The sequence below is a fragment of the Mustela putorius genome, unplaced genomic scaffold, assembly GCF_011764305.1.
Source record: "Mustela putorius furo isolate JIRA1106 unplaced genomic scaffold, ASM1176430v1.1 tig00000242_pilon_pilon_pilon, whole genome shotgun sequence".
Lineage (NCBI taxonomy): Eukaryota > Metazoa > Chordata > Mammalia > Carnivora > Mustelidae > Mustela > Mustela putorius.
In genome coordinates this window covers 962,652-987,330 of record NW_025421325.1, presented here as the reverse complement: position 1 = coordinate 987,330, position 24,679 = coordinate 962,652, and the positions used below count along the sequence as shown (strand labels likewise).

The 24,679-nt window shown below is 40.1% G+C and overlaps 1 protein-coding gene across 4 annotated transcripts; it reads right to left on the bottom strand.

Annotated features, from left to right (window-relative positions):
* Window positions 1-8,879: 8,879 nt before the first annotated feature.
* On the bottom strand, window positions 8,880-22,750 carry MSMO1 (methylsterol monooxygenase 1). 4 transcript variants are annotated; one of them, XM_004779542.3, is made up of 6 exons: window positions 22,625-22,750; window positions 17,147-17,432; window positions 13,141-13,289; window positions 11,953-12,079; window positions 10,608-10,762; window positions 8,880-9,898 (listed from the first exon to the last, which is right to left on the bottom strand). In XM_004779542.3, the coding sequence occupies exons 2-6, from the start codon at window positions 17,399-17,401 to the stop codon at window positions 9,703-9,705; spliced, it is 882 nt and encodes a 293-aa protein (XP_004779599.1). In that variant the 5' UTR covers window positions 17,402-17,432; window positions 22,625-22,750; the 3' UTR covers window positions 8,880-9,702. The 4 variants fall into 4 exon arrangements, with proteins under 4 accessions (XP_004779599.1, XP_004779600.1, XP_044934220.1 ...); XM_004779543.3 differs by having other exon boundaries at window positions 22,601-22,672; XM_045078285.1 differs by lacking the exon at window positions 22,625-22,750 and adding an exon at window positions 20,082-20,143.
* Window positions 22,751-24,679: the final 1,929 nt, after the last annotated feature.

Genomic DNA, 24,679 nt, shown 5'->3' with positions numbered 1-24,679 from the left:
GGTGCTAGTGCTTCCAGAAACGTCTCCAGCCCACCTGACTCTCCTTTCTTTTCCTTTTTTAAGATTAATTAATTAATTTAGGGCATAAGCAGGGGGAAGGGCAGAGGGAGAGGAAGAGAAATCTTCAAAGAGACTCCCCACCAAAGTATGGAGCTCGATCCTATGACCCTGAGATCATAACCTGAGCTGAAGTCAAGAGTTGGATGCTTAACCAATGGAGCCACCCAAATGCTCCTCTTTTTGCAACAACACCATTCTGACATATGTGAGGTTATATCTCCTTGTGGGTTTGATTTGCATTTCCTTGATGGTGATCCTGAGCATCTTTCCATGTACCTCGTGGCCATCTGTATGTCTTCTTTGGAAAGATATTTATTCAGGTCCTCTGGCCATTTTTTAATTGGACTGTTTGAGTGTTGAGTTGTAGGAGTTCTCTACAGAATTTGAATGTTAACCCCTCATTGTATCTATCATTTGAGAATATCTTCTCTCATTCATTAGATTGCCTTTTCATTTTATTGATGGTTTCCTTTGCCGTGCAAAACCTTTTTAGTTTGCTGTAGTCCAAGTTGTTTATTTTTGCTTTTGTTTCCCTTGCCTGGGGAGGCATATGCAGAAAAGAGTTCCTTCACAGTTGAATTCTACCAAATATTTAAAGAGTAGTTAAAACCTATCTTTTTCAAGTTCTTTCAAAAAAAATTAAAGAGAAGGAAAAGCTTACAAACCCATTTTACATGGCCAGCATTACCCTGATACCAAAACCAAACAAGGATGCAACAAAAAAAGAAAATTACAGGCCAATACACCTGATGAATATACATGAGAAAATCTTTAACAGAATATTAGTGAACTTAATCCAACCATAATTGAAAGGATTATATACCACGATCAGATGGGATTCCAGGGATGCAGGGATGGTTCAACATCTGCAAATCAATCAACATATCACATTAACAAAATGAAAGATGAAAAACATAATTATCTCAATATATGCAGATAAAGCATTTGACAACGTCAATGTCCATTCATGATGAAAACTCACAACAAAGTGGATTATAGAGGGAATATACCTCAACATAATAAAGGTCATATATTAAAATCCTATAGCTAATATTGTATTCAACTATGAAAGAACTGCACCGTGAAAATGATAAGACACTGATGAAAGAAATTGAAAAAGATGCAAATAAATGGGAAGATATTCTGTGCTCATGGTTAGAAGAATTAATATTGTTAAAATGTTCATATCACCTGGGTCAATCTACAGATTCAATGCAATACCTATCAAAATTTCAAAAGTATCCTTCGTAGAACTAGAACAAATTCTAAAATGTATATGGAACTACAAAAGATCCCGAATAGCCAAAGCAATCTTGAGAAAGAAGAACAAAGCTAGAGGCATCAATCTCCCTGATTTCAAACTATACTACAAAGCTATCATAATCAAAACAGTGTGGTATTGATATAAAAACACACACATAGATCAATGGAACCAAATTGAGAGCCCAGAAATAAACCCACACATATATGGACAATTCATATATGACAGAGGAGTGAAGAACATACAACAGAGAAAAGACAGGATTTTTAATAATGGCAATTGGAAAACTGCACAGCCACAGGCAAAAAAAAAAAATGAAACTAGATCACTATTTTATACCATACATAAAAATTAAAGACTTAAGAAATCAAAATAAAAGATAGATTAATTAATTAAAAAAAAATATATATATATATATGAACAAAAGTATGTAAAAACTATTGATCGTGTATATTTCAGAGGAAATAATGAATTCTAAATTTCATATTCTGTATTTTGTATTTCTACAATGTAACTAACTGTAGTTTGGGTTATTTTTATAACCAGTAAGAGTATAAAAATTGCCATTTCCGGCGGCAACAGGAGAAGAATTAGGCACAAACAAGTCAACTGCAAGAGATTGGGAGCAGGGGACAACAGTCGAAAAGGACTGCAGCCATGAGCAACTCCACAGTCTCACCTTTATTAGATAGAAACAACAGCCAACAGAAGGACCGATGAAGGTCAAACGTTAGTCACCACGTCTTGCGGACAGGCAAGGAGCAGGATAAAGTTTATAGTTAATCAAGCACATTCAAAGGACTCATCTAACTAACAAGGAGCGATAATGGAAAAGGGAAGCAGGCGGTTTTCATTCCACCCTGAGCTGACAGGGCGTTCCGGTCCGGGTGCTTGGCTTCCCAGAAGCAGGCGGCGTTCAGCCCGGGGCTGCAGAGGGGGGGGTCCGGCGTTCCCAGCTGCCAGGCTTCTGTGAAGGGGTGGCCCTCCGTCCTGAGCGAACCGGGCACCCCAGCCGCCCAGCTTCACGATTGTACATCGTCCTTCTCCCCAAAGACCTGTTGTCAGTATATGTATTTCTTAAGGCCATATCTAAATGTGCTTGGCAACTAGTAAAATTCTCCAGGGGTTACAGTTTAAGTAACAAATTGTTCTGAGGGGCAGCAGCAAAAATTATTTTGAAAAAATTATGTTGAAAGAATTTCAAAATGAATTAATCCTTTACAGTAGAAAGGTGGGGGAAGGTGGTGGGAGTGATTTTCTTCTCAAAAATGTTCAATAAAAGCTCCTAGTCTTACCAAAAAAAAAAAAAAATCACTAATCAGTGAATTGCAAATCAAAACGACAGTGAGGCATCTTCTAACACCTGTTAGAATGACTATTGTCAAAAAGATAAGAAATAGCAAGTGTTCGAAAGGATGTGGATAAAAGGAAAACTTCAGGCACCACAAATTAGTGCAGCTATGATGGCAAACATCATGGAGATCCTTCAAAAATTTAAGACTAGAACTACCATATGACCCAGCTATTCCAGTTTTGGGTATTTATCTGAAGAATATGGAAACATTAATTCAGAAAGACATATGTGTTCCTACACTCATTGCAGCATTATTTACAGTAGCTAAGACATAGAAAAACCAAAGTGTCTATCAGTAGATGAATGGATAAAGAAGATATAATTATACAATGGAATATAACTCAGCCACAAAAAAAGAGCTATCTTGCCATTTGCCATAATATGGATGGGTATTATACTAAGTGAAACAGATCAGACAGAGAATGATAAGTCCTGTATGATTTCACTTACATGTGGAATCTGAAAAGGAAAACAAATGAACAAACCAAATAAAACAAAAACAAACTTACAAAGAACAGACTAGTGTTCACCGAGAGGGGAAGGGAATCAGGGAGTGGGTGAAGGGGGTGGAGGGGGCTAAGACTATGGTGATGAGTGATAACTAGACTTGGGTGGGGATAACGATGTAGTGTATTCAACAGATGTTGAACTATGAAACTGTACACCTGAAACTTACATAATAAAAACACAATGACAACAAAACTAACTTTACATTTCTGACATAAATGCCATCTAATAATGTATAAATAATCCTTTATATCATACTGGCTTTGGTTTGCTAGTATTTTCTTTTTTTAACTAAATTTCCCTGTGAAATATCTTTTTTTTTTTTTAAGATTTTATTCATTTATTTGACAGAGATCACAAGTAGGCAGAGAGGCAGAGAGAGAGGAAAGGAAGCAGACTCCCCATCGAGCAGAGAGCCCTATGCGGGGCTCCATCCCAGGACCCTGGGGTCATGACCTGAACTGAAAGCAGAGGCTTTATCCCACTGAGCCACCAGGTGCCCTGTTTGCTAGAATTTTCTTATGGATTTCCACATCTACACTCATAAGGGATATTGCTCTGTAGTTTTTCTTTGTCGTGATATTATTGTCTAATTTTGGTATCCAGGTAATTCTGGTCTCACAGAGTGCATTTTCCTGCATTTTAAACACTGCTGTTCTCTATCAGGTTGCTGTCAAGTGTTTTCACTTTCTTGAAAAGTTTATGTATCTACAGGTATTCCTGATATGGGTCAATAATGATTGATAAAATATTCATCCACTTAATAAATATTTACAATGAAATCAGTTTTTAGAAGACTTTTGTCAGCCTATTCTGGCTTCAGTCCATAATAGTTATATTTTAACTCTATTTAGCATTCCTAGAAACTGGGAAGGCTACTCTGGATAAGAAACCCACTAGGACAATCCCTGAGTATAAGTCTGTTGGGAGATACAGAGCAGTACACTGCCCTTAGCATCCAGTGTGCTAAGTTCCATGATAGGAGAACAGTCAACAGTCAACAGAGAAGTACCTTCATCTGACCTGAAGAGAAGAGGTTAGACAGTGTTCACCACAAGTGGTGTCTAATCTGAGACCTGAGAAAGTAGGCTTATTGTTCTGTTGAAAATGAGTAGATATTGAGCAGAGAGGCTCAGCGTCTCCAGATACTGAATAAGCTGTGGATGAGGTGGGCACGGGGCTGAGAACTGAGGGATTCTGTGAAAGAGCACCCTCTGACCTGGGGCTCCTAAGGACCCTTCCACACCTGATTCCCAGAATGAATCTGGGCATCAGGGTATATTCTTTCTCAAAGAGAGACTGGAACAGTCTCCTGAGGAGACACTGAACCCAACCTACCGAAAAAGACAAAGTCTGAAAGGACTCACTTGCTGCCTGATTATCTAAAATAATTTCACAGTCGTATTTGCAAATTCTTTCTCTCCTCAGGAACTTGAGGACATTTCAAAGTGCATTTAAAGCTGTTAGGCACTTGAACTAGCTCTTCCTCTCCCCAGGGATTCGGTTCTCTTAGCAGGGCAGTCTTGCTTCCTTTCCCTCCTACAGATTGTGTTCCCTTGACACAGTAGTATCAGAGCCAAGGAGTTCAGATGGCTGCTCTCTGGGCGAACAGTGCCTCATCTACTCCTGAGCAGTGACCTGCTCTTCTTACTCTCTCCTTCTGTTCCTAGCAGACAAAATGATTTTATAGCAAAGGAAACCTCACTGAATCTTCATGAAGTACAAGAAGTTTTGTTCAATCTGCCAAAAGGCTAAACAAAATTTTAAATGTTCTTTATTAGGTGGACACCGTCTTTTGTCAAGTTCAACAGACATGCGTGCCCCCGGAACATCTAAAGCTGCCTACACCATAGGAATATGCATCAATAAAGTCAGACTCTCAGCTGCCAAAGCATGAAAGTGCGACCAGACCTCAGCGGACCCAAGCAGCCCCGACGCACGGTTCCACCCCCCGCGTGTACTTCAAGAACCCCTCTTTGCCCTCCGCTCTCCCCACCATTTGCTGTTATTACTTAAGACTGTCTAAGTTGATGGGGCACCTGGGTGGCTCAGTGGGTTAAGCCGCTGCCTTCGGCTCAGGTCATGATCTCGCGTCCCGGCATCAAGTCCCGCATCCCGCATCGGGCTCTCTGCTCGGCAGGGAGCCTGCTTCCTCCTCTCTCTCTCTCTGCCTGCCTCTCTGCCGACTTGTGATCTCTCTCTGTCAAATAAATAAATAAAATCTTTAAAAAAAAAAAAAAAAGACTGTCTAAGTTGATCATTACAATGGCAGCACAATCGCCAAATCCTATCTTAAGATGCTGTTACAGGCTCTCCCCTTCTTTAAATTGGTAGGTGTTTTTCAAACGATCCCATGGTGGGGGGGAGGAGCTCACGTCAGATGTACAAATGATGCAGTGGGAAACGCAGAGAAGAGGAAATCCCAGAAATCCCAGCTCTGCAGGCAGCCCAGCCACTCACGAACTGCGTACCTTTGACCATATGAACGCCACTCACTGAGCCTTTGTTTCAGGCTGAAAGATAAGCATGAAAAACGGCACAAAGGGGAAGCAAAGGGTGCAAACTAGGTATCTTTGGCTAAAAAGGGGTGGCGCTCCATAGTAAAATGTGCCAAGCGGCGATAGAGAAGAGTGCTGCCGAACCCCGCATGGGGAGTGCAGTGAGAGACTGGTCACCTGAAGCAGGAATAAGACCTAGGAATAGGAAGATGGGGGTGGTGGGGTGAGGCTTGAGCTGGGTCCTTAAGAATATGGTGTAGGGAATTTTTAACAGAATAGTCAACATTTGTTGCATATAGCAACACATACTTCCCATGGAGCATCTTACTGAATTCTCACGAAACTATTACTAGTAGCCTCATTTCATAGATGAGGGGACAGGCTCCGAGGAAAAGGAGGGGAAATGGCTCTCCAGGAAGTGCATCTGTTACCTGGCGTGAAGGAGTGAGAGATGCTGTCATGGCGTCTGTGGCTTTGTCTCTCTCCTGTTGCTGTCACTGCAGTGTTGGCTTCAATCCCCCACGAGCAAGCAGCTCAGGTGATTACTTACCCTGTGCTCTTCTTCTCCACCACCGGCCCTTTCCGTTCCGTACACAGTGAGCAAGCATCTGTCCCCAGAATTTTGTGATTTTCTTAGTAGGTTGAAGGCAGTTTCAGATCCTGGATTTTAGCCTCCCACATCCCCTTCCTTTTGACACGTGGAACTCCACAGTCCTCTAAGTATGCATCCTAAAGAGATTTCAAGTGGTCCTCCAGGAATTTTAGGTAGAATGTCAGAATTGGAGGCACCTGGGTGGCTCAGTGGGTTAAGCCTCTGCCTTCTGCTCAGGTCATGATCTCAGGGTCCTGGGATTGAGCCCCGCTTGCTCTTTGTTCAGCTGGGAGCCTGCCCCCCCCCCACTTGTAATCTCTGTCAAATAAATAAATAAAATCTTAAAAAAAAATGTCAGCATTGGACAGTCACCTGCTATTCATGTGACGAAAAGCACATCACTCTTCAGAATACTGGCAGAGAATATAATCTTTTTGAAGAACAGATTAGGATCTAAATCCTCAGAGATGAACATACAATCTGACCACCCGCTCTTAAAAATGGTTTAGAGTCTTTCTCCCGCTAGGGGGATATGGGACTTGAATATGGATTTCATAGTCTGAGGCTTTCTGTGAGAGCAGAACGAGGAGCTGCGAGAACAGGAGGTCTCGTGACATACTGCAAACCCAGGTTTTTCTAAAGGTCTAAATGTCTTTAGCCAGAATACATAGAAGAGTAAAATACTAGTTAATTGTGACATGATCGATGTAACTCTAACATACTCTGCTAATCATTTTAGCTCCAATACTAACCTTAAGCTTTCCAATTTCCACTTCAGTAAAGTCCAATGGATAATCCAAGAGAGTATGTTGTGATTTTCTAGAGTAGAATCAGAGCTTTGTGTTGTATTTGTACTCTAGTCTTCATATGTTTTTTGTCAAGCACAAACAGAAGAGAGATAGAACCTAATCCAGGTAATTTTTAAAGGTCTTGCCAGTAAGTCATATTAAAATTTGTTTGTACTAAAGTGTTTACGTCATGTTCCAAGATACAGTTTTTAAGTATAATGAAAACTTGATATACAAATATGAAAGGGTAAATAGCAGAAATAAAGCTCAATTTTGTTGTGTATGAACCTTATTTTCTGGGTAGCTACTTGTTTAGAACTTTCTTCTCAGTAGACTGTACACAGTGAGGGAAAAATCTGAAAACCTATTCAGTAAACATAGTGGCTGCAAGCATGGCTTCTGATGTCAAAAGGCTAGCCCTGTGATCTTAAGTAACTTAACCTCTCAGACAAATCCCTCACATGTAAATAAAGAAAATGGCATTTGCCTCAGACTTAAATGAGATCATGTATTAAAAGCTCACGAGAGTGGGCGCCTGAGTGGCTCAGTCAGTCAAGCAACCCACTCTTGATTTCAGTTCAGGTCATGATCTCAGGATCCTGAGATTGAGCCCCATATCAGGCTCCATGCTCATTAGAAGTCTGCTTCTCTCCTGATCCTTCCCCTTGCTAGCCCACACTCTCTCTCCCTAAAATAAATAAACTTTTTTTTTTTTTTAAAGCTGATAGCAGAATTCAGGGTATACAGTAAGCATTTAGTAAGTTAACTAGCATGAAAAGAATGAATTAGGCATACCAAATTGTTTAGTACCATTTCCAACGATAGAGGTCACCCTCTCCCCAAGTACTGAGTCACCTTTAATTAATGCGGGCATAAATAATCAATCTTTACCTTTTGTTCTTTAATATTCATGGAATGCATATTCCATGTGCATTCCATGAATATTAAAGAACAAAAGGTAAAGATTAAAGCTTCTATAGTTTATCTTTTAATTGTACCACAAGATTTTAAGCCCAGTCCCCAAATCAGTTTGAGAATGAAGAGCTAAATCCACACCCATGAGAGGAGGGGAAGGGACAGAAAGGGAAAATGGAAAGGGTCATATGGACTAGGTTTGAGTTAGAAAACATGGTCCTGGGCGCCTGGGTGGCTCAGTGGGTTAAGCCTCTGCCTTCAGCTCAGGTCATGATCTCAGGGTCCTGGGATGGAGTCCCGCATCGGGCTCTCTGCTCAGCAGGGAGCCTGCATCCTCCTCTCTCTCTCTGCCTGCCTCTCTGCCTGCTTGTGATCTCTGTCTGTCAAATAAATAAATAAAACCTTTAAAAAAAAAAAAAAAGAAAGAAAAGAAAACATGGTCCAGCAGAATATTCTCAGTTTAACTTTCTGAATCCTTATTTGAAACTTCTTCACCATGTGTCTTCAAAAGAAAGAAAAGACACCAGGAAACGACTCCATATTGTAAATAAAAATTTGGTACTATCATATACTAGGTTAGAATTACCAACTCTTTTGAGTTAGAATCTAGATACCATTTAAAGCTTTAAATAAGCTTTAAAAAGTTTCACTCTATTCTTCCCTCTGTACAGAAAGCATACATCTTCTAAAAGAGTGAAGAGCTGTCTTAATACTAGGTCAATGGAATCCCCACTAACAAAGCCTGATAAATACATGTCGAAACTGCCCAAAAAGTTCAGCAAATGAAGCACTTTTTAAAAAAGTAGAATTATTCCTTTTATTGCAAAACAATAATATAATGATTTCTGTACTTTTCTTTATAAGAATAAAATAAAACAACTGATGTTCAAAATTGGAACCCGGATAATCGGACAAAAAAATCACATTTATTTCAATAGTTCAAAGTGCAAATACAGCAAGTCAGTTCACGTTTCAAGATACAGTTTTTAAGTATAATGAAAACTTGATATACAAAAATGAAAGGGTAAATAGCAGAAATAAAGCTCAATTTTTTAAAAATTTCAAGTAACCCGAAAACCTTTAGACTAAAATATTCCACTTACAATTCAGAAATGCCTTAATTTATAGACACCAGTAGTACAGTGCAATCCCAAAGGACTTCTCAAAGAAAGAGAATCACCCCAAACCAGCTGGCTCAGGACAAGAGTGAAGTTCTCCGTGCTGGCTCTTCCTGCTTCGGCAGCCTCACTCACGCTGTCAATTGATATGGTTCAACCCATGATACTTTGATGTTTAGGCAATTCCAAAAAATGTTTAAAGTTCAATACGAGGCCAACACCCTACTAAGAGAGTTTCTGAAATGGCCACTATATATTTAGAAGATTTTAAAGACCATTTCAACTTCAGGCCTATGATATTACTGGGGAAAGACACAGATTAATACTTTTTCCATTACTTAAAACCTTTCTGTAAGGTTAGCAACATGGCCTTTACCACTTCCTCATGAAAAATTGTACTTAAATATTTATTTACTTATTTCTACACATACACAGTTTTTATGTAAAGTAGAAAAAGTTCCCACTAGGAAGATAATTAAAGGTTGTTAATGTTCTCTGTATCATTTAGCAGCCAAGACACATGTTTATTTCTGCTCTGCAGAAGCAATGTTAGCTACTTGCTTCAATTCAGGAAAAGTGTGTACCTTCAGGAAGGTTTAGATGAGATACTTATTCAGTCTTTTTCTCAATCTTCTTCATCTTTTCATTGTAAGCAACAAATTGAGAGTCTGTTCCGAAAATTCTATCCCACCATGTAAATGTTGAAGCGTAGTTTCCGATGAAGTTCATATGGTGGAAATCATGATGCCGAGAACCAGCATAGAAAGGGATCAGATTTAAAGGGTTGAGAGGAATGTCATAACCACTGAAATAAAAATGATCAAGATTTTTAAGGAAATAAATATACTTCAAATAACTGACATTTTCATTGATAGTAACATACCTGTTAACTAATTCAAATAACACTCCACTTTACCTAAGTCACTTTGTTTCTAACAGGTTGACACAAGACAAAAACACACAGAAAAATGGTACATATTCTAGAAACCATTTTCAGAAATTAAGATAAAAACCTTCAAAGTTCTATGGAACTTAATTATTATACAACAGGGGATGAAATGAGCGGTTATAAAAATAAATCTTTAGACACAGATTTTCAAGAATTATTTTTCTTTTCTGTTTTAGAGGAGCTTCCTCACCTCAGGTTCTTATGCCCGCGACAGTGTATGTCCTTTAGGCAAAGTTAAATGAGTATCAAGCACTAAGAAGATTAAACCCGAGAATCACTATGTAGCAACTCTTTTCCAGTATCCTCCTTTATTTCCAAAAACAAATCTAGAATCTGATAGCCACAACTGTATAGCTCTGAATCACCGGCCCCTTCCCTTCCTCAGGAAGCTGAAAGGGCAGAAGGGAGGAGACAAGAGTGGAAGGAAAGAATGAAGGAAGGAGATATCCTTTACAATTTAAACTGTCCTATTAGTCTGCTTAGAAATAAAGATGATCTTATGACTATGAAAACAATGGCATTTTATATTTTGATGCATTATATCTGAATAGAAACCTTAACCCACCTATGGACGTCAATAGTTTCTATCAAACGAATAGTCACCCATGCCCAAAGGAGAATGACGTGATCACATAAAAGCATGATTCCAATGAAAAATCCAGTTCCAAGAATCAGAGTTTCCAAGGGATGTGCATATTCAGCTTCCATTCCAAATGGAGCCTAAAATAAATACATAAGAATTGCTTAATATACTGTGACTGTTAATTTTATGTGTTGGCTTAATTAGCTAGGCTATCCAGTGCCCAACTATCTGGTTGGTCAAACACCAGCCTGGACATTGCTATGAAGGGACATTGCTATGAAGGGATTTTATAGATGTGACTAAAATTTAAATCGTTAGTCTCTGAGTAAGGGGGATTATCTTCCATAATGCAAGTGGGCTTTATCCAACCAGTTGAAGGCCTTAAAAGCAAAGACTGAGGTCTCATGAGGAAGAAAGAATTCTCACGACCGCAATATGGAAACCCTGCTTGAATTTCCAGTCTGTGGTCTGTCCAATGCATTTCAGATCTGCCAATCCCCACAATCACATGAGCCAGTTCCTTAAAATAAATGTGTGTATCTCCTATTGATTTGTCAGAGAACAACAACAAATACATATATTCTAATTTATGCATAGTTTTATCAAATTAGATTGTTTCTATAAGTAATGGCAATATATCTAGCCATACATATATAAACAAATAACAGTAATTCTCAATAAAAACACCTTTTTGTTCCTACCAAACATCAAAACATCAAGGGATGTCCTTAACAGAATCTTAGTAACTGACTCTGATGGTTTAAGATAAAGGCATTAAAACAACTGACTTAAATTCCAATTCTGGTTTATGCTTCTGAATTTGTTTTGCCAAGAAAGGGATAATTGATTTAGCATTCCACGTAATCAGGGCCTATGCGGGATATATAACATGACCAGTTTGATAAAGGTACATCAAAGCAGTTATGATAAAACAGGTTTTTGTGGGCATCAGAATGAGGTGGAAAGGTGTTCATTAAACAAGTCGGTAACAGTTTTAGAAATTTAAAGATGACCCATCCATTGTTTTGGGGTCCAATTTAAATGACCTTAACATCACTATGGTCTCTATTCATCTGCCACATACCAACCATGACAGGAGAGTGGTCTGGCCCAAATGAGAGACTGAACTATTTCATGTTAACACTTTCCTTGAACATTTATAGAACTGGCCATGTATGAGTGTATGTGTGTGTGTGTGATGTTCTTAACATGTTCACGCCAAAGAGAAAGAAATAAAAACTGACAATTTTTTTTTAAAAACCTCAGATTTTAAAAAAGCATTTTGCCTCCAATTGAAAAAAATTTACTAAAAATAATTCTAACATACCTGAAACTCATGATGAACTTTATGAATATATTTATATATTCTTTTGTGGTGTAAGAGCCTATGCAGGAAATAGTGCCAGGTATCCTCAATCACCGCACAGCCAAAGCATTTTGCCAAAAGCAGGTACCTTTAGGATGAAAATATTGTAATGAGCGTAAAATAGTATCTACTTAAATGATCTAAGCTTTTACTTGGGATCACTGTTTGAGGAATTACATGAACCAAATACCCACTAACCAGCTTGACCGACCTGGAAACACAGATCAGCAAACTCTCCCAACTCCTACGTACAAAGTGGCTCTATGATAGCCCCTGAAGCAGACCACTACTCCAATTCTAGTTCATTTTTAAAAAATTCACAGGCACAGGGACATCTGGCTGGCTTAGGAGTTAGAATATGCAACTCTTGACTCAAGGATCATGAGTTCAAGCTGAATGCTGGCATGGAGCCTACTTAAAAAAAAACCCAACTGGAAAATAATTTCACATGTATAAAATCAAAGTTAAGAAACAAAATCTGAAACTTCTAGGAAAAGAGTAATATTGATGAGGGACTTGAACTGAGATTATCAATAGTAAAATCATCACTTCTTTCCACCAAAGAGAGGGATGTAAGTGCAATGGGCAAAATATATTTATATACAAATAAACACATACACAAAAACTCTTTTATATAATATGTATTACAATGAAAAAGTATACATCTATATAACTGGTATATCTCTATTCAGGTTATGTCAAGAGCAGATAGTTGAATACAAACATAATTTAAACACAACTACTAGTGTTCAGGTAATATTTGTTCCTATATGCATACAACTATTATAGACCTCACAATTACTCTCTCTTTTCTTTTTATTCACTTCAGACTTCAAATGTAATATAGTTTTTCTTGGTATAAGTGGGTATATCTGTATAAAATCATATAAAGGATGCTAACAAAAGTTATCTGACATAAGAAATTACTTTCCAAAAATATCTAAATAAATAACTTTCCAATAAAATATTACATTAAAACACAAAAAGACAGAAAAATGGGAATGTTTTAAGTTTCTACTATGGCTTATTCTTCTGTTTTAATTATTTCTGAAATTTAGAACAAACAAATGAAGAAAGAAACATGAAGAATTATTTTAACTGGATGATAAAGCATGACTGAGTATCAAAACCAAATCTTTATATACATACCATCTTGGCATTCTTTCCCAATCATAAGGTATATTAAAATACTCTGTAAAATAATAAGTTCCACAGATCAAAGGAAGCTGGATAAAAAAGTGATTAAAGAGAAGTACTTTAAAACATTTCCACTGGTTTTCCCATGTTTCTGGTTTATCCTATGGAGAAAAAAAATTACGATATTTAGCATTAGCCTCAGCTGTCAGTAGCTTGACTTTAAACTTAGAACGAATTTTTAATTGTTTCTAGGTAACCTTAATTCTACATTATTTAATTAATCTTATGATGTGAATTCTCTATTACAGTGACTGTGTTACAGTAACTGAGACCTAGGAATCACAGCTTCCTCCCCTTCTAAATCCTTGACAACTGTGATCACTAGTTTAAATAGGTAAAAAAAAACTGTTAATAGACAAACCCAGGTGTAACGATCTCAAATGAACCAAAGAAACATTACAGAGTAACTGTCCAGTCTTTGCGTCCCACATCATTCCCTTCTGTCACCCAGGAATCTCAGAGCACAAATGTGTGATGCTCAGAGCACAGCTGGGTTCTCCCAAGTGTGGCAACAGTCCTGCAGGCGGCACTGAAGCCTTTATCACAAAGGGAAATCCATGCTGCCAGCCATTCAGCGGTGCTCCTTCCCAGAAATTAGTGTATTTTTGTTCACATCTGATGACAGAATTATAAACTCTGAGCTGGAAGAACTTCTGAAATGGGTCCAGTGGTTCCCAAAGAATAGAGACCTACTGCCCACAGATAACAGTGTTCAGCGATGAAAGCCAGAATGAGAAAAGTAAGATCAATGTAATAAATATTTCAAAAACCTCATCAGGATATCAAATGGCTTAGCAAGCCATATAAAAAAACTAAATTTATTCAATTTAAAGGGCTGCAGTTAGGGATGCCTAAGTGACTCAGTTGGTTAAGCATCTGCCTTGGGCTCAGGTCATGATCCTCCTGGGACTGGCTCCCTGCTCAGCAAGGGAGGGGCTTCTCCCTCACTCTCAGCCCCTCTCCCTCTTATGCAAGTGCATACTCTCTCAAATAAATAAATAAATAAATAAATTTTCAAATGGCTGCAGTCAGATAAGAAAAAGTACTTTAGGTTTTACAAAAAGATGGTGATAATAAATAACAGTTATTGCTTTGTTTTCAATGCCCTTACTCAAACATTTAGACTTTTGCCAATAATCCTTTTTTAACTAAACCATAATATCCCAAGTATGGAAACTACTGCTCATTAGCAGAAGCCCAAAGAGGTCAACTACCTAGTAGCCCAGGATCACACAGGCAGTGATTAAAACCAGGACTAACTAAAAGCTAGGTCTCCAGTTCTGGACTTAAAATTCTCCTTGTTGTTGCTGTTCTTAAAATTCCGAGTTCTCTTCCGTAATAGGAAAAAGAAAAAAGACAAAAAAAAAAAAAGGAAAAGCATTCAATTGATAACCAATCTAAAGAACCAGTCTCCAATCTCAGGGCCTCACCCACTAGTTAGCTGGCTCTGTAATGCCCACAATTCAGTTTCCTTAACAATAAAATGAAGGGATTAGACAAGATAATTTGTCATTGGCTATCTTTGAGATTATCCGACCTCACTACTCCAACCTCCAGGCTGTGACTGAGGACAAAATATAAATCCAGCTTGGGCAATTTCTCCCTAAGAACCATGTTTAACAGACTTTTAATATCCTAGCTTGAATCTGATACTCATTTAGCTATACCAATTAACACAAAAATTTATCAATTATGACTAAAAAATCACATGTCATACTGTTTAAAGTGTGGACAAATTAGTTTAAAAAATAGTGAACAATGAAATACAAATATCTGTTGAGTATCAGGGTTTACCATATTTTTTACTTTATAACTGCAAGTTAATATGAAGGACTACTACTAGGAAAACTGACTCCAGAAAGAATGGTTTCAGGTGCACCTGAGTGGCTCAGTGGGTTAAGCGGCTGCCTTCTGCTCAGGCCCTGATTTTAGGATCCTGGGATCAAGGCCCGAATCGGGCTCCCTGCTCAGTAGTGAGCCTGCTTCTCCCTCTGCTTCTGCCCCCAGCCCCTATGTACTCTCTCTCAAGATAAATAAATAAAATCTTTCTTTTAAAAAAAAAAGGAATAGTTTTAGTATATACCCGCTGGAAGAACATTCCTAGAAAACTAGTAAGACATCAGACTTTCTAAAGCACATTAACTGTCCGGTAGTCTATTCCGTTTGAAAGCTGCTATCCTCATCACCACTAGCAACCTTTTCCTGTACCCTCAGTGCTTCAGGGGATCTTCCTTTGAAATAAACAAACTTGTAATTAATTTTACTGATTTTGTTGCTTGTCTTTAAACCCCTTGTTTAAAGGGGTTTAAACCTATACTGCTTTACTATCACAATTCATTTTTGTACTAAGAAGATCTAAAGCAGGGATTTTTAATGGTTGTGGAACTGAGAGGAGGACAAGGCAATGTGAAGCCACACTACCCAGCCTTTCAATTTCTGTTTATAAATAACTACCTGTACTACTTGTACTGTCTTTTGCGACAATTTAAAGTCATGCATAAAACCTTAACTGAAAAAGGCCTTTCTGGAAAAGTTCCCACCTCTGTCTAGTGAGTCAAGGGCAGAGGGGAGGAGGAGGACAAGGACGCTCTGACCTGGCCAGACACACCACGTATCAGCCCTATAAACAACTACGGTGTGACACATGGTCTCCAGAATCACCCCAAACATGCAAGAGAACTTACACATCCAAACTGAATTCTGCCTTTCAAAGCAGGCCCTGTTATAAAAAGCTTTTGGAACGTCTGTCCTTAATTTACAGGATACCCCTCTTTGGGCATGTCCCTTTTTATTTCCTCCCCCTTTTCCTTTGGCTTAGAGTCTACTGGCCTGACCCCATGCACTACCCCCAGAAAGGATCAGCGACAGCACTTGAGTGAGCACTTGCAATGAGACTCACTGGGAGAGGCAACGGGGCTAGGAGACTGATGGGGGAAAATGTGCACGATGACTGCCACCTGGTGTGTACTTGGTGAGTACAAATCATTCTCCGCAGGTTAATGCTCTCAGGATGTCCACTTTGTACCAAGACCATGTGCCCCTGAGTTTTAGTTTGGCATGACTTTTTAGAAAGTAAACAGCAAGTATTAGACACTACCATGGGTTTGCCAAGTGCTGATAACTCATCTCTGATAAGCGAGTTTGGACTCCGTTCTGGACACCCCGTCAAGCTCTAGTCTTCACAGGGCTAGAGCTCACCATTTCCTCCGTGACTACAATGGAGAAGAGGCACTGTGTCTATCTCAACATTTTGTCATGCATGGTGGGAATGTCAAGGAATTTAGTGCACTAAAGCAAATATCTAGGCTCTAGGAGCATGATGACAAGAATCCTGCAGAACCACCATTATATATTTAAGGAAAAAACAAAACTTTTAATAGCCCCGATCAAGATCTTATGATATTAAACATACACTAATGGCTGAGACATTAGGAGTTGGAGAGAACTGCAAAGTATCTACACATGCCCATAATGTCTCTTTCCAGCTAGTTTAAAGATTATAAACCCAAATTAGATAAATGTCACATATACTAAAAGCACAATTTAAAAAATTATTCTTGAAACATTATCAATAATAATCTAGTGCTGTCCAACATGGCAGACACTAGAAATATGTGGCTAGTGAACACTTTAAATATGACTAAACTTTGATGGGCTAAAATTATGACACCCAATTCCAAAGACTTTTTTCTGTGAGAATGTGAACATAAAATAACCTATTAAGTACTTTTAAATTCTGACTACTTGTTGAAATGTTTCAATTTATTGTATTAAGTAAATATTAAAATTAATTTCCCTACTTCTTTACACCTTTTATGTATTCTATCAGAAAATGTAAAATGTTCCTTCTATTTCTATTAGACAACCCGGATCTAGGTTTTCTCAAAACAAAGTTACATTTACTTTTAAAATATTTGACATGAATGGTAACATTTCATTGCAAGTACATCACACTCACCTTTTGAATTTTATACTTTTTCATGTAAGGTATAAATTGAAACAAAAATCCAGGTAAACAGAACAAGAAATAAAGGACCTCATGAACTATCAAGGATCCCCATGTTGCAATCTGGAACTTTGTATAATTATCCAACATATAGTTCCATGCATTTTTAAATGGTTCTTGTAGAGGGTTCTCAGGTAAAAGTGAATCTACATACTCCACAGCCAAGGATGCTGAACTAAAGATGCTGACACTTTCATTTGTTGCCATTTTTCAAATCTCTGCAGAAAGCCTTAGAATTCTGTAAAGGCAAATAAAAAATAAATACATAAATAAGCAAGCAAGCAAACCAAGTAAGCCAAACAATCAAATTCCCAGAAAATAATTTTTAAAATTCATCTTCTGATAATTTTAAAAACAAAGGTCTAATGGATATCATCACCATGACCATTTGCAGACACTGATTTATCAGACTCCTTCTTAATCTTAGGAAACAAACCGAGGTTTGCTGGAGGGGAGAGGGTAAGGGAATGAGGTAACTGGGTGATAGATATTGGGGACAGTATGTGTTGCAATGAACACTGGGTATTATATAAAACTGATGAATCACAGACCTGGATCTCTGAAACAAACAATGTATGTTAAATTAGTTTAATTTAAATAAATAAATAAGCCAGCCACGTGTTGGGGCACTTGGGTGGCTCAGCCAGTAAGCATCCAACTCTTAGTTTCCACTCTGGTCATGATCTCAGGGTCATGAGATCTAGCCTGCCCTCTGCTTCCCAGGGCAGAATCCACTTGAGATTCTTTCCTCCTCCCTGCCCCTCCCTCCATGCTACCACCCCTCCTCGCCCACGTGCACGTGCGCGTGTGCTCTCTCTCTCTCTCTCTCTCAAATAAATAAATAAATAAAATCTTTAAAAAATAAAAATTAAAAGCCACATGTTAACTTTCAAGAGCAGGATCTAAAAGAACAACAGTGGAGAAAGAACTTCAAACTATCTTCAAAGAGACTTGTCAATGTGGTCTCCATGGAAAAACTTGCACCTTCAATCTGCAATGGTGGAGTACAAGTGTCACCTAAAACCCAAAAAACAAAAAGATACCAAAAAACCTATAAAGAAAAAGTGTGCCAAATAAGACTACATAAAAATTAAATATGCTTGTTATAAAAAGACAATTATAAATAAAGTCAAAGATCAAATGGCAAACCAGAAAAAATATTTCCAAAACTTATGATAAATGGCTGCAAAGTATGCTTTAGGAAGACTAAAAACCCAACAGAAAAATGACAAAGGCCATTCCCAAGGGGTTCACGGAAAAGTAAATACAAATGTTCACTAAACAAATAAGCAGCTCAGATTGAATACATCCTAAAACAAAAGTCTTTAAAAGTTTCAGTGTTCAGGAGACAGTACTGGTAAGGGTAACAATTTGGGGAAACAGGCACCATTATACATTGTTGATGGAGAGATCAGTAGGCCTTTGAAGAAAAATTCACAGTATTTGTCACAATTCAAAATAAATATACCTTTGACCCAGCAATTTTCTCACTCACAAAGAAGCATTTCTTATAGCAGCAAAAACAAAGAAAAAAGGAAAACAACAGAATAAGTCCATTAATAAGAAAGGAGATAAATAAACCCTAAGTCCTTCCAGAGACAATTACGCAGCCATTTCAAAGAACAGGAAAATCTTTATGTTCTACATAGAAAGATGTCCCAAGAAACAATGTTAAATGAAACAGCAAGTTGCGGAATAAGGCACATAACAAGAGCTCCCCCACCTAGTGTTTGTGAAAAGGCTCTATACACTGCACTTTCATGCTTATGGACTGACTGACGGAAGAACACACACCCCCACACACAGGAAATGTATGGAAGGATATCTGAGGAACAATGGGGAACAACTGAGAGTGATGACTTTAAGGAAAAGAGATTAAGAAGTAACAGATACATGCATTTGCATTATGTGCACACCCCGTGGGTGGGGGGTTCCGTTATGGAGGAGAGGACAAAAATTTTACTTTCCATTTTATACCTTCTTACAATTATACTTACATACTCCATGACCAAGGATGCTGAACTAAAGATGCTGATACTTTGAAGTTTACGAGAATGTCACTTTCCTAAAAATGTTCACTGCTGTTCCCAATTTATGAATTATGATAGACTAAAAACAAAAATATTTTATTTTTAAAAAAGATTTTATTTATTTATTAGAGAGAGAGTGCATGAGAGCGAGCAAGCAGGGGCAGAGGGAGAAGCAGACCCCTGACTGAGCAGAAGCCCGGTGTGCGACGAGATCCCAGAACCCTGGGATCATGACCTGAGCTAAAGGCAGATGCTTATTGTTCCCATACTGACCTTGGACCCCCCCCCCCCTTCCTCATGGAGGATACCGGGAAGCTTAGCCAGCTTCCTCAGGTCTCAGAATTCACTTAGAATTTTGTCCTACTCACTCTCAAATGACTTGTACTATGGAGGCTACAGATACATCCTGGGCCATCCCAACCTCAAAATTTCTCTTTTCTCACTCACCCTCTCTGAGAGTGACTAGTCTTATGTTCTTATTTTACCTGGGAACTCTGTCACTTATCCTTTCTCATCTTTCATTTCTCCCCTCTTCACTAAGTCCATCCTCTAAAGTTTAAAAACATACTCAAAGTCTTCATTTCTAGGGAAAGTTTTCCTAACCTGTATTCCCTCTTCCCCAAGCCAATGTCCCTCTTCCTTTTCTTTGAACCAACTTCTTTCTCTAGGGAGAAATCAACAAAAACCCTTCCCCCTGCTTTGCTCTTACCCACACAACCCCCCTCAACTACTTGCAATATAGTTCCCACTCACACCAAGGTATCTTCAGTCTTCTAACTTACAAGGTAAAAGTCATTCCAATTCTCATTTTTCATGAGGTTGTTGCCAAAATGTGGCAATGAACCAACAACACTTACTTGCTGTGTGTCTTTGAGCAAGTTACATAACCTCTCTGAGCCTCGGTTTTATCATCTGCAAAATGTACACAGTAACAATAGTAACTAGGTCGTGGGGATCTTTTCATAGTGTATATATATATTAAATCACCACAATGTACACTTAAATATCTTACAATTTTACCTGTCAATTACACCTTCATGAAGCTGAAAAAAGAAAAACAATAGTTCTAATGGGTCCAAGATCTAACACACGTGAAGTCCTTAACATAGAACCCAACAAATAGTAGCTACAAGAAGCTAACAATTTTGAGCACTTCTTATATGCCAGGAACTGTGTTTTAAGAGTTCTGTATACTCTCTCAATATATTAAAGACTTTAATCCCTACCACACCTTCATGAAGTAGGTAATTTTATTTACTCTTCTATAATTGAAAAACTCAGGTTTAGAAAGAATAAACAACTTTTATAACCCAAGTTACAAAAATACTAACTAGGGGAGCCTATGCATTCATCCCTTATGCTCTATTGCAATCAGAAATAACAAAGCACACAAGAAATATTATAGTAAGAAGGGAGTGACTCCTACAGCTTTCCAAAAGCTTAAAGATTATTTTATACATAATGTCTTCATTTTCACATTTCCCATTGACTCTCCAGCTATTACAATCTGCTTTCCATTCTCTTCATTGCACTGAACTTACTCTTACTAATACAATCAAAGGATCTCCCAGCTGCCAGATCCAATATTCTTTGCAGTTTATTTTACCCTGAAGATCTGATACTTCTCTCCTTAAAATACTCTCCTTCCTTGGATCTTGGAATTCACATGTATTCACTCTGATTTAATTTGTGCTACTATGTGCAGCAGCTACTGTGCTAGCTGCTGTCCTCACCCCTGATATCAAAACATAAACTCTAATGAGGAATACAAAGCAAAAACCAGACTATCATAAAATTAAGTGATAAGGACAGTAACGGGTTGGAAATACAGTAACTAGAACACAGAGGACCAGGAAAGAGTTCTTAGAACAAGAGACCTGGAGCAAAAGGGGGAGGTGACCTGATTAAAACAGAGTAAAGTAGGGTGGAGTGGGAGGAACAGGGAATGTTTTGAGGAGAGGGCACATCAGATCCAAATACCCAACCAGGAGATCAGAAAGAAGACAGTGCTTCCTAATTTAGTATGTTTATGCTACCGCTTTTAAGAAAGACGACTTGGGAATGGAGGTTTGTTTCCCAAGAATGTTTTCCTTACTCCTTTCTAACTATTTCAGAGTACCTAGTGATGGCAACTATTTCCTGTTTTAAAAATACACTGACATGCACAACCTTTCTATCCCTAGCCCTCTCTCCTAAACTCCAGGCTCTGATTATCTAAAACTCGACTGGCCATCTCCAAAGAGACCGTTCAGAAGCCCGTCAAACTCAACATGTCCAAAAGTTCAACAACTGCTCCCTGCATCCCTGCCCAAAACCTCTACGGTCTTTAACCTCTAATTTGGTGAATTGCACCATCATGTATTTAGTCATTACCAAAAGAATGTTCTAAGTCTCTCCTGTCTCTGCTGCCTAAGACAAGCCTTCAAAATCGCTCCCAATTTAGAGATACTCGGTTTAATGAACATTCAGGAGGAGTTCACTCTCCCAACACAAGAAAGTAAAGTGGATACACGTTTGCCAAATGAACAAAAGCAGAAACTAGGAATTAAAGAGGGGAGAGGGAAATAGTGAATTTTCTTTTCCTTTTCTCATCCTGTCCAACTACTCTATCTTCAGAAAAAGTTCTCCGTGGATTCTCTGAGGAAACCCTGACGTTTAGCTGTCTGAGGGCGGTCAGCATGTGTCTGTCTTTGGCCCTTTCTTTACCTTCGCTGAGCCCGGACTGCAAAATTCCCTCATTTGCTGGAGTTGCCCCATCTCGAAGTTTGCCCTCCCGAAACGATACAATGCCAGCATATGATCGACACGGGTAAATTAACCCCCTTCTTCATACAAAATTCAAGGGAGCGCCTCCCCTAAAGACAAAGACCAAGGCCCTCAGCGGTGCAAATCAGGTCCTGCCGGGCCTTTCCCCACCCTTCATCTATCTCAGCTCCCACCTCAACACAGTCTTATATTTCACGTGCAACGGACACAGCATTCCCTAGCCGGGGATGCCACCCTACCCAACTCCTATTCATCCTTCAGTAACCTCCGTCTCAGACGCCCTTCCCAACCACTCCACCCCGCCACTGCGCGAACACAACACAGCTGATCCCCCGGCAGTGCTTCCGTGTTTGTCAAACTTTCTCAGCACTCTTTCACCCCACGCTGTTACCTATCTCCTAGTATTTCCCGTCTTCGAGGACTAGAAAGCTCTTAAAGGGCAACAAACAACCCCGATTCCATCATTTAAGATTTCGCACCGCTTTCATCCGCTCCCCCTGGCCGCAGTCCTCAAATCCGGCACTGACGCCCCGAGCACCCACGCACGCCGGACCCCACTCCCACCACGGAGCAGCCGGCCAGAGACAGCCTCTCCCTCCTTCTGACCTACCAGCCTCTCTCCCAGTCCCCTCACCTGGACGACTGCGCGGGAAATGCCGGCCACCGCCACCCAAACTCCACCAGGTGCTGCAGCCTCGGAACCTGCCTCTCCGCGTCGGGGGTGGAGCCAAGAGCGCGAGGCCGGCTTCTTTTGCCGTTATTGGCTTGTGAGGGCTCCCAGCCCGCCTTCTCAGCACTGTGATTGGTCCTCGGTATTGCAGGCATCGTCTGACTCGCGTGAACGAACCCCTGGCGATCCCAGCCATTGGCTCCGCGGATGGAGTGAGGATAGTGAGACCGAGACGTCTAGCCAGTAGCCAGCGCCGCAGCGCGCCTGGAGGCGGGGAAGCGCGAGGACGCGTGACGGCGTGAGGGGGTGGAAACGGACGGCGGCTACGTGGGGGCCGCCGCAGGGAGTTGCCTTGGCAACCGGTGTTCCTCCGTGGTTCCCGCCGCGCCACCCCTGGCGGGGTAAGAGGGTACCAGCTCGTCCTCCCCGTGACTTTGAGATGCGATTTGTGTAGCAGTCGCCTCGCCAGAACCTGGAAAGAGAATAGGACAAATGCGGTTTTGACTGTTCTGTGTTTACAGATAGCTCCGCCTTTCTTTGGCGTACCTTGGATTTAGATCATTCTCCTTCCCTGTTTCCCCAGCCCCAGTAACCTTTAATAAACCCATATATATATGGAAGATGGAGAATTTCCCATGCAGTATATCTCCTGCGATCATCTAGAGAGTTAGTTATCATTACCCCATTTTGCAGGTGAGAACAGCGGAAGCTAGTAAAAGTTTAGAAAATGATTTGACCTAACAGATGGCAGATGGCTGTTCCCCTGAGGGGGGGTTAAGGCCTTGACCTGGTCAGTAGTGCGTGGGCTGCCAGAACGCCCAGGCGTTGAAACCCCCAGGGGAACGGGGAGCTCCAGAATACCGGGGGCCGGGGGAGGGGGGGGGCTAGGGGGCTGGCGGGGGCGGGGCACAGAGGATTTAACACACTTGCCTTGCAACTTGTCTACTGCCCTGGCCTCATCTTAGCCGTCTCTCAACACTAAAATACTAATGTACAGGGAATAAGGGTAGCCTGTACAGACGGTGTAAGAAGACACGAATTTCTGCTTAAGGGTGTGTCCTAAAAGTTCGCACAAAGGCACCAATTTGGTCTAGTTGAAGGCACTGCTACTCAGTGGTTCAGGAAAACGGGATGCTGTTGTTTCTCTCAGGGCTATGCTCAAACTGGTTTTCTGCCTGAAATCATCAGCCATCTCCTCCCCTACCCATCACCTATCAGTTCAGGTATAATCTGCCTGAGGAAGCTCCCTCTTGAGGAATGCCTCTCCTTAGCTTCAGTGACTTCTACCCTCCCATCTAACTGTCCCATGTCTGACAAAGACATCTCTGTAAAGTATCATTACAGTGGGGTCAAATCAAATTAAATGGGATCTGAAGAGTGGTGTCCTGGAGTGGATGTTGTGGTGCACCACTCAGGTCCCCTTCTTCAGGACTGAAGCAGGGGCTCAGTTACTGAGTGTTGGCAGAAAGCGCCACCTCTCCCCACTGCTACACCCCCTTTCCAGGGGGCAGCGGGAGTCCACAGCTGGTCTGGTCAGTCTGGTCCATGCAGGAGTACAGTGGCCCAGCCCCTCACCAGCTCGAGAGCTCCCCCTCTTACTGGCTGAGGTTGTAGGTGTAACTGCATGTGCAGTCCGCTCTTCATCTGCTCAAACCTGTTGCGTTTTCTCCAGTACTGTTAAAAAATATGCACCATGGGTCAGATTTACCAGGTTTTGTCCATTAGCAGTGTGCTAACTTCTGTGCTAAGTTTTATCTAGTACCTCTGTAAAAGAGTTTGTTATGGGGGCACCAGGGTGGCTCAGTGGGTTAAGGCCTCTGCTTTTGGCTCAGGTCATGATCCCAGGGTTCTGGGATCGAGCCCAGCATCAGGCTCTCTGCTCGGCAGGGAGCCTGCTTCCCCCTCTCTCTCTGCCTGCCTCTCTGCATACTTGTGATCTCTGTCAAATGAATAAATAAAACCTTAAAAAAAATGAGTTTGTTATGATGGTAAATAGTATGTAGGTAAGGCCACGTGCAT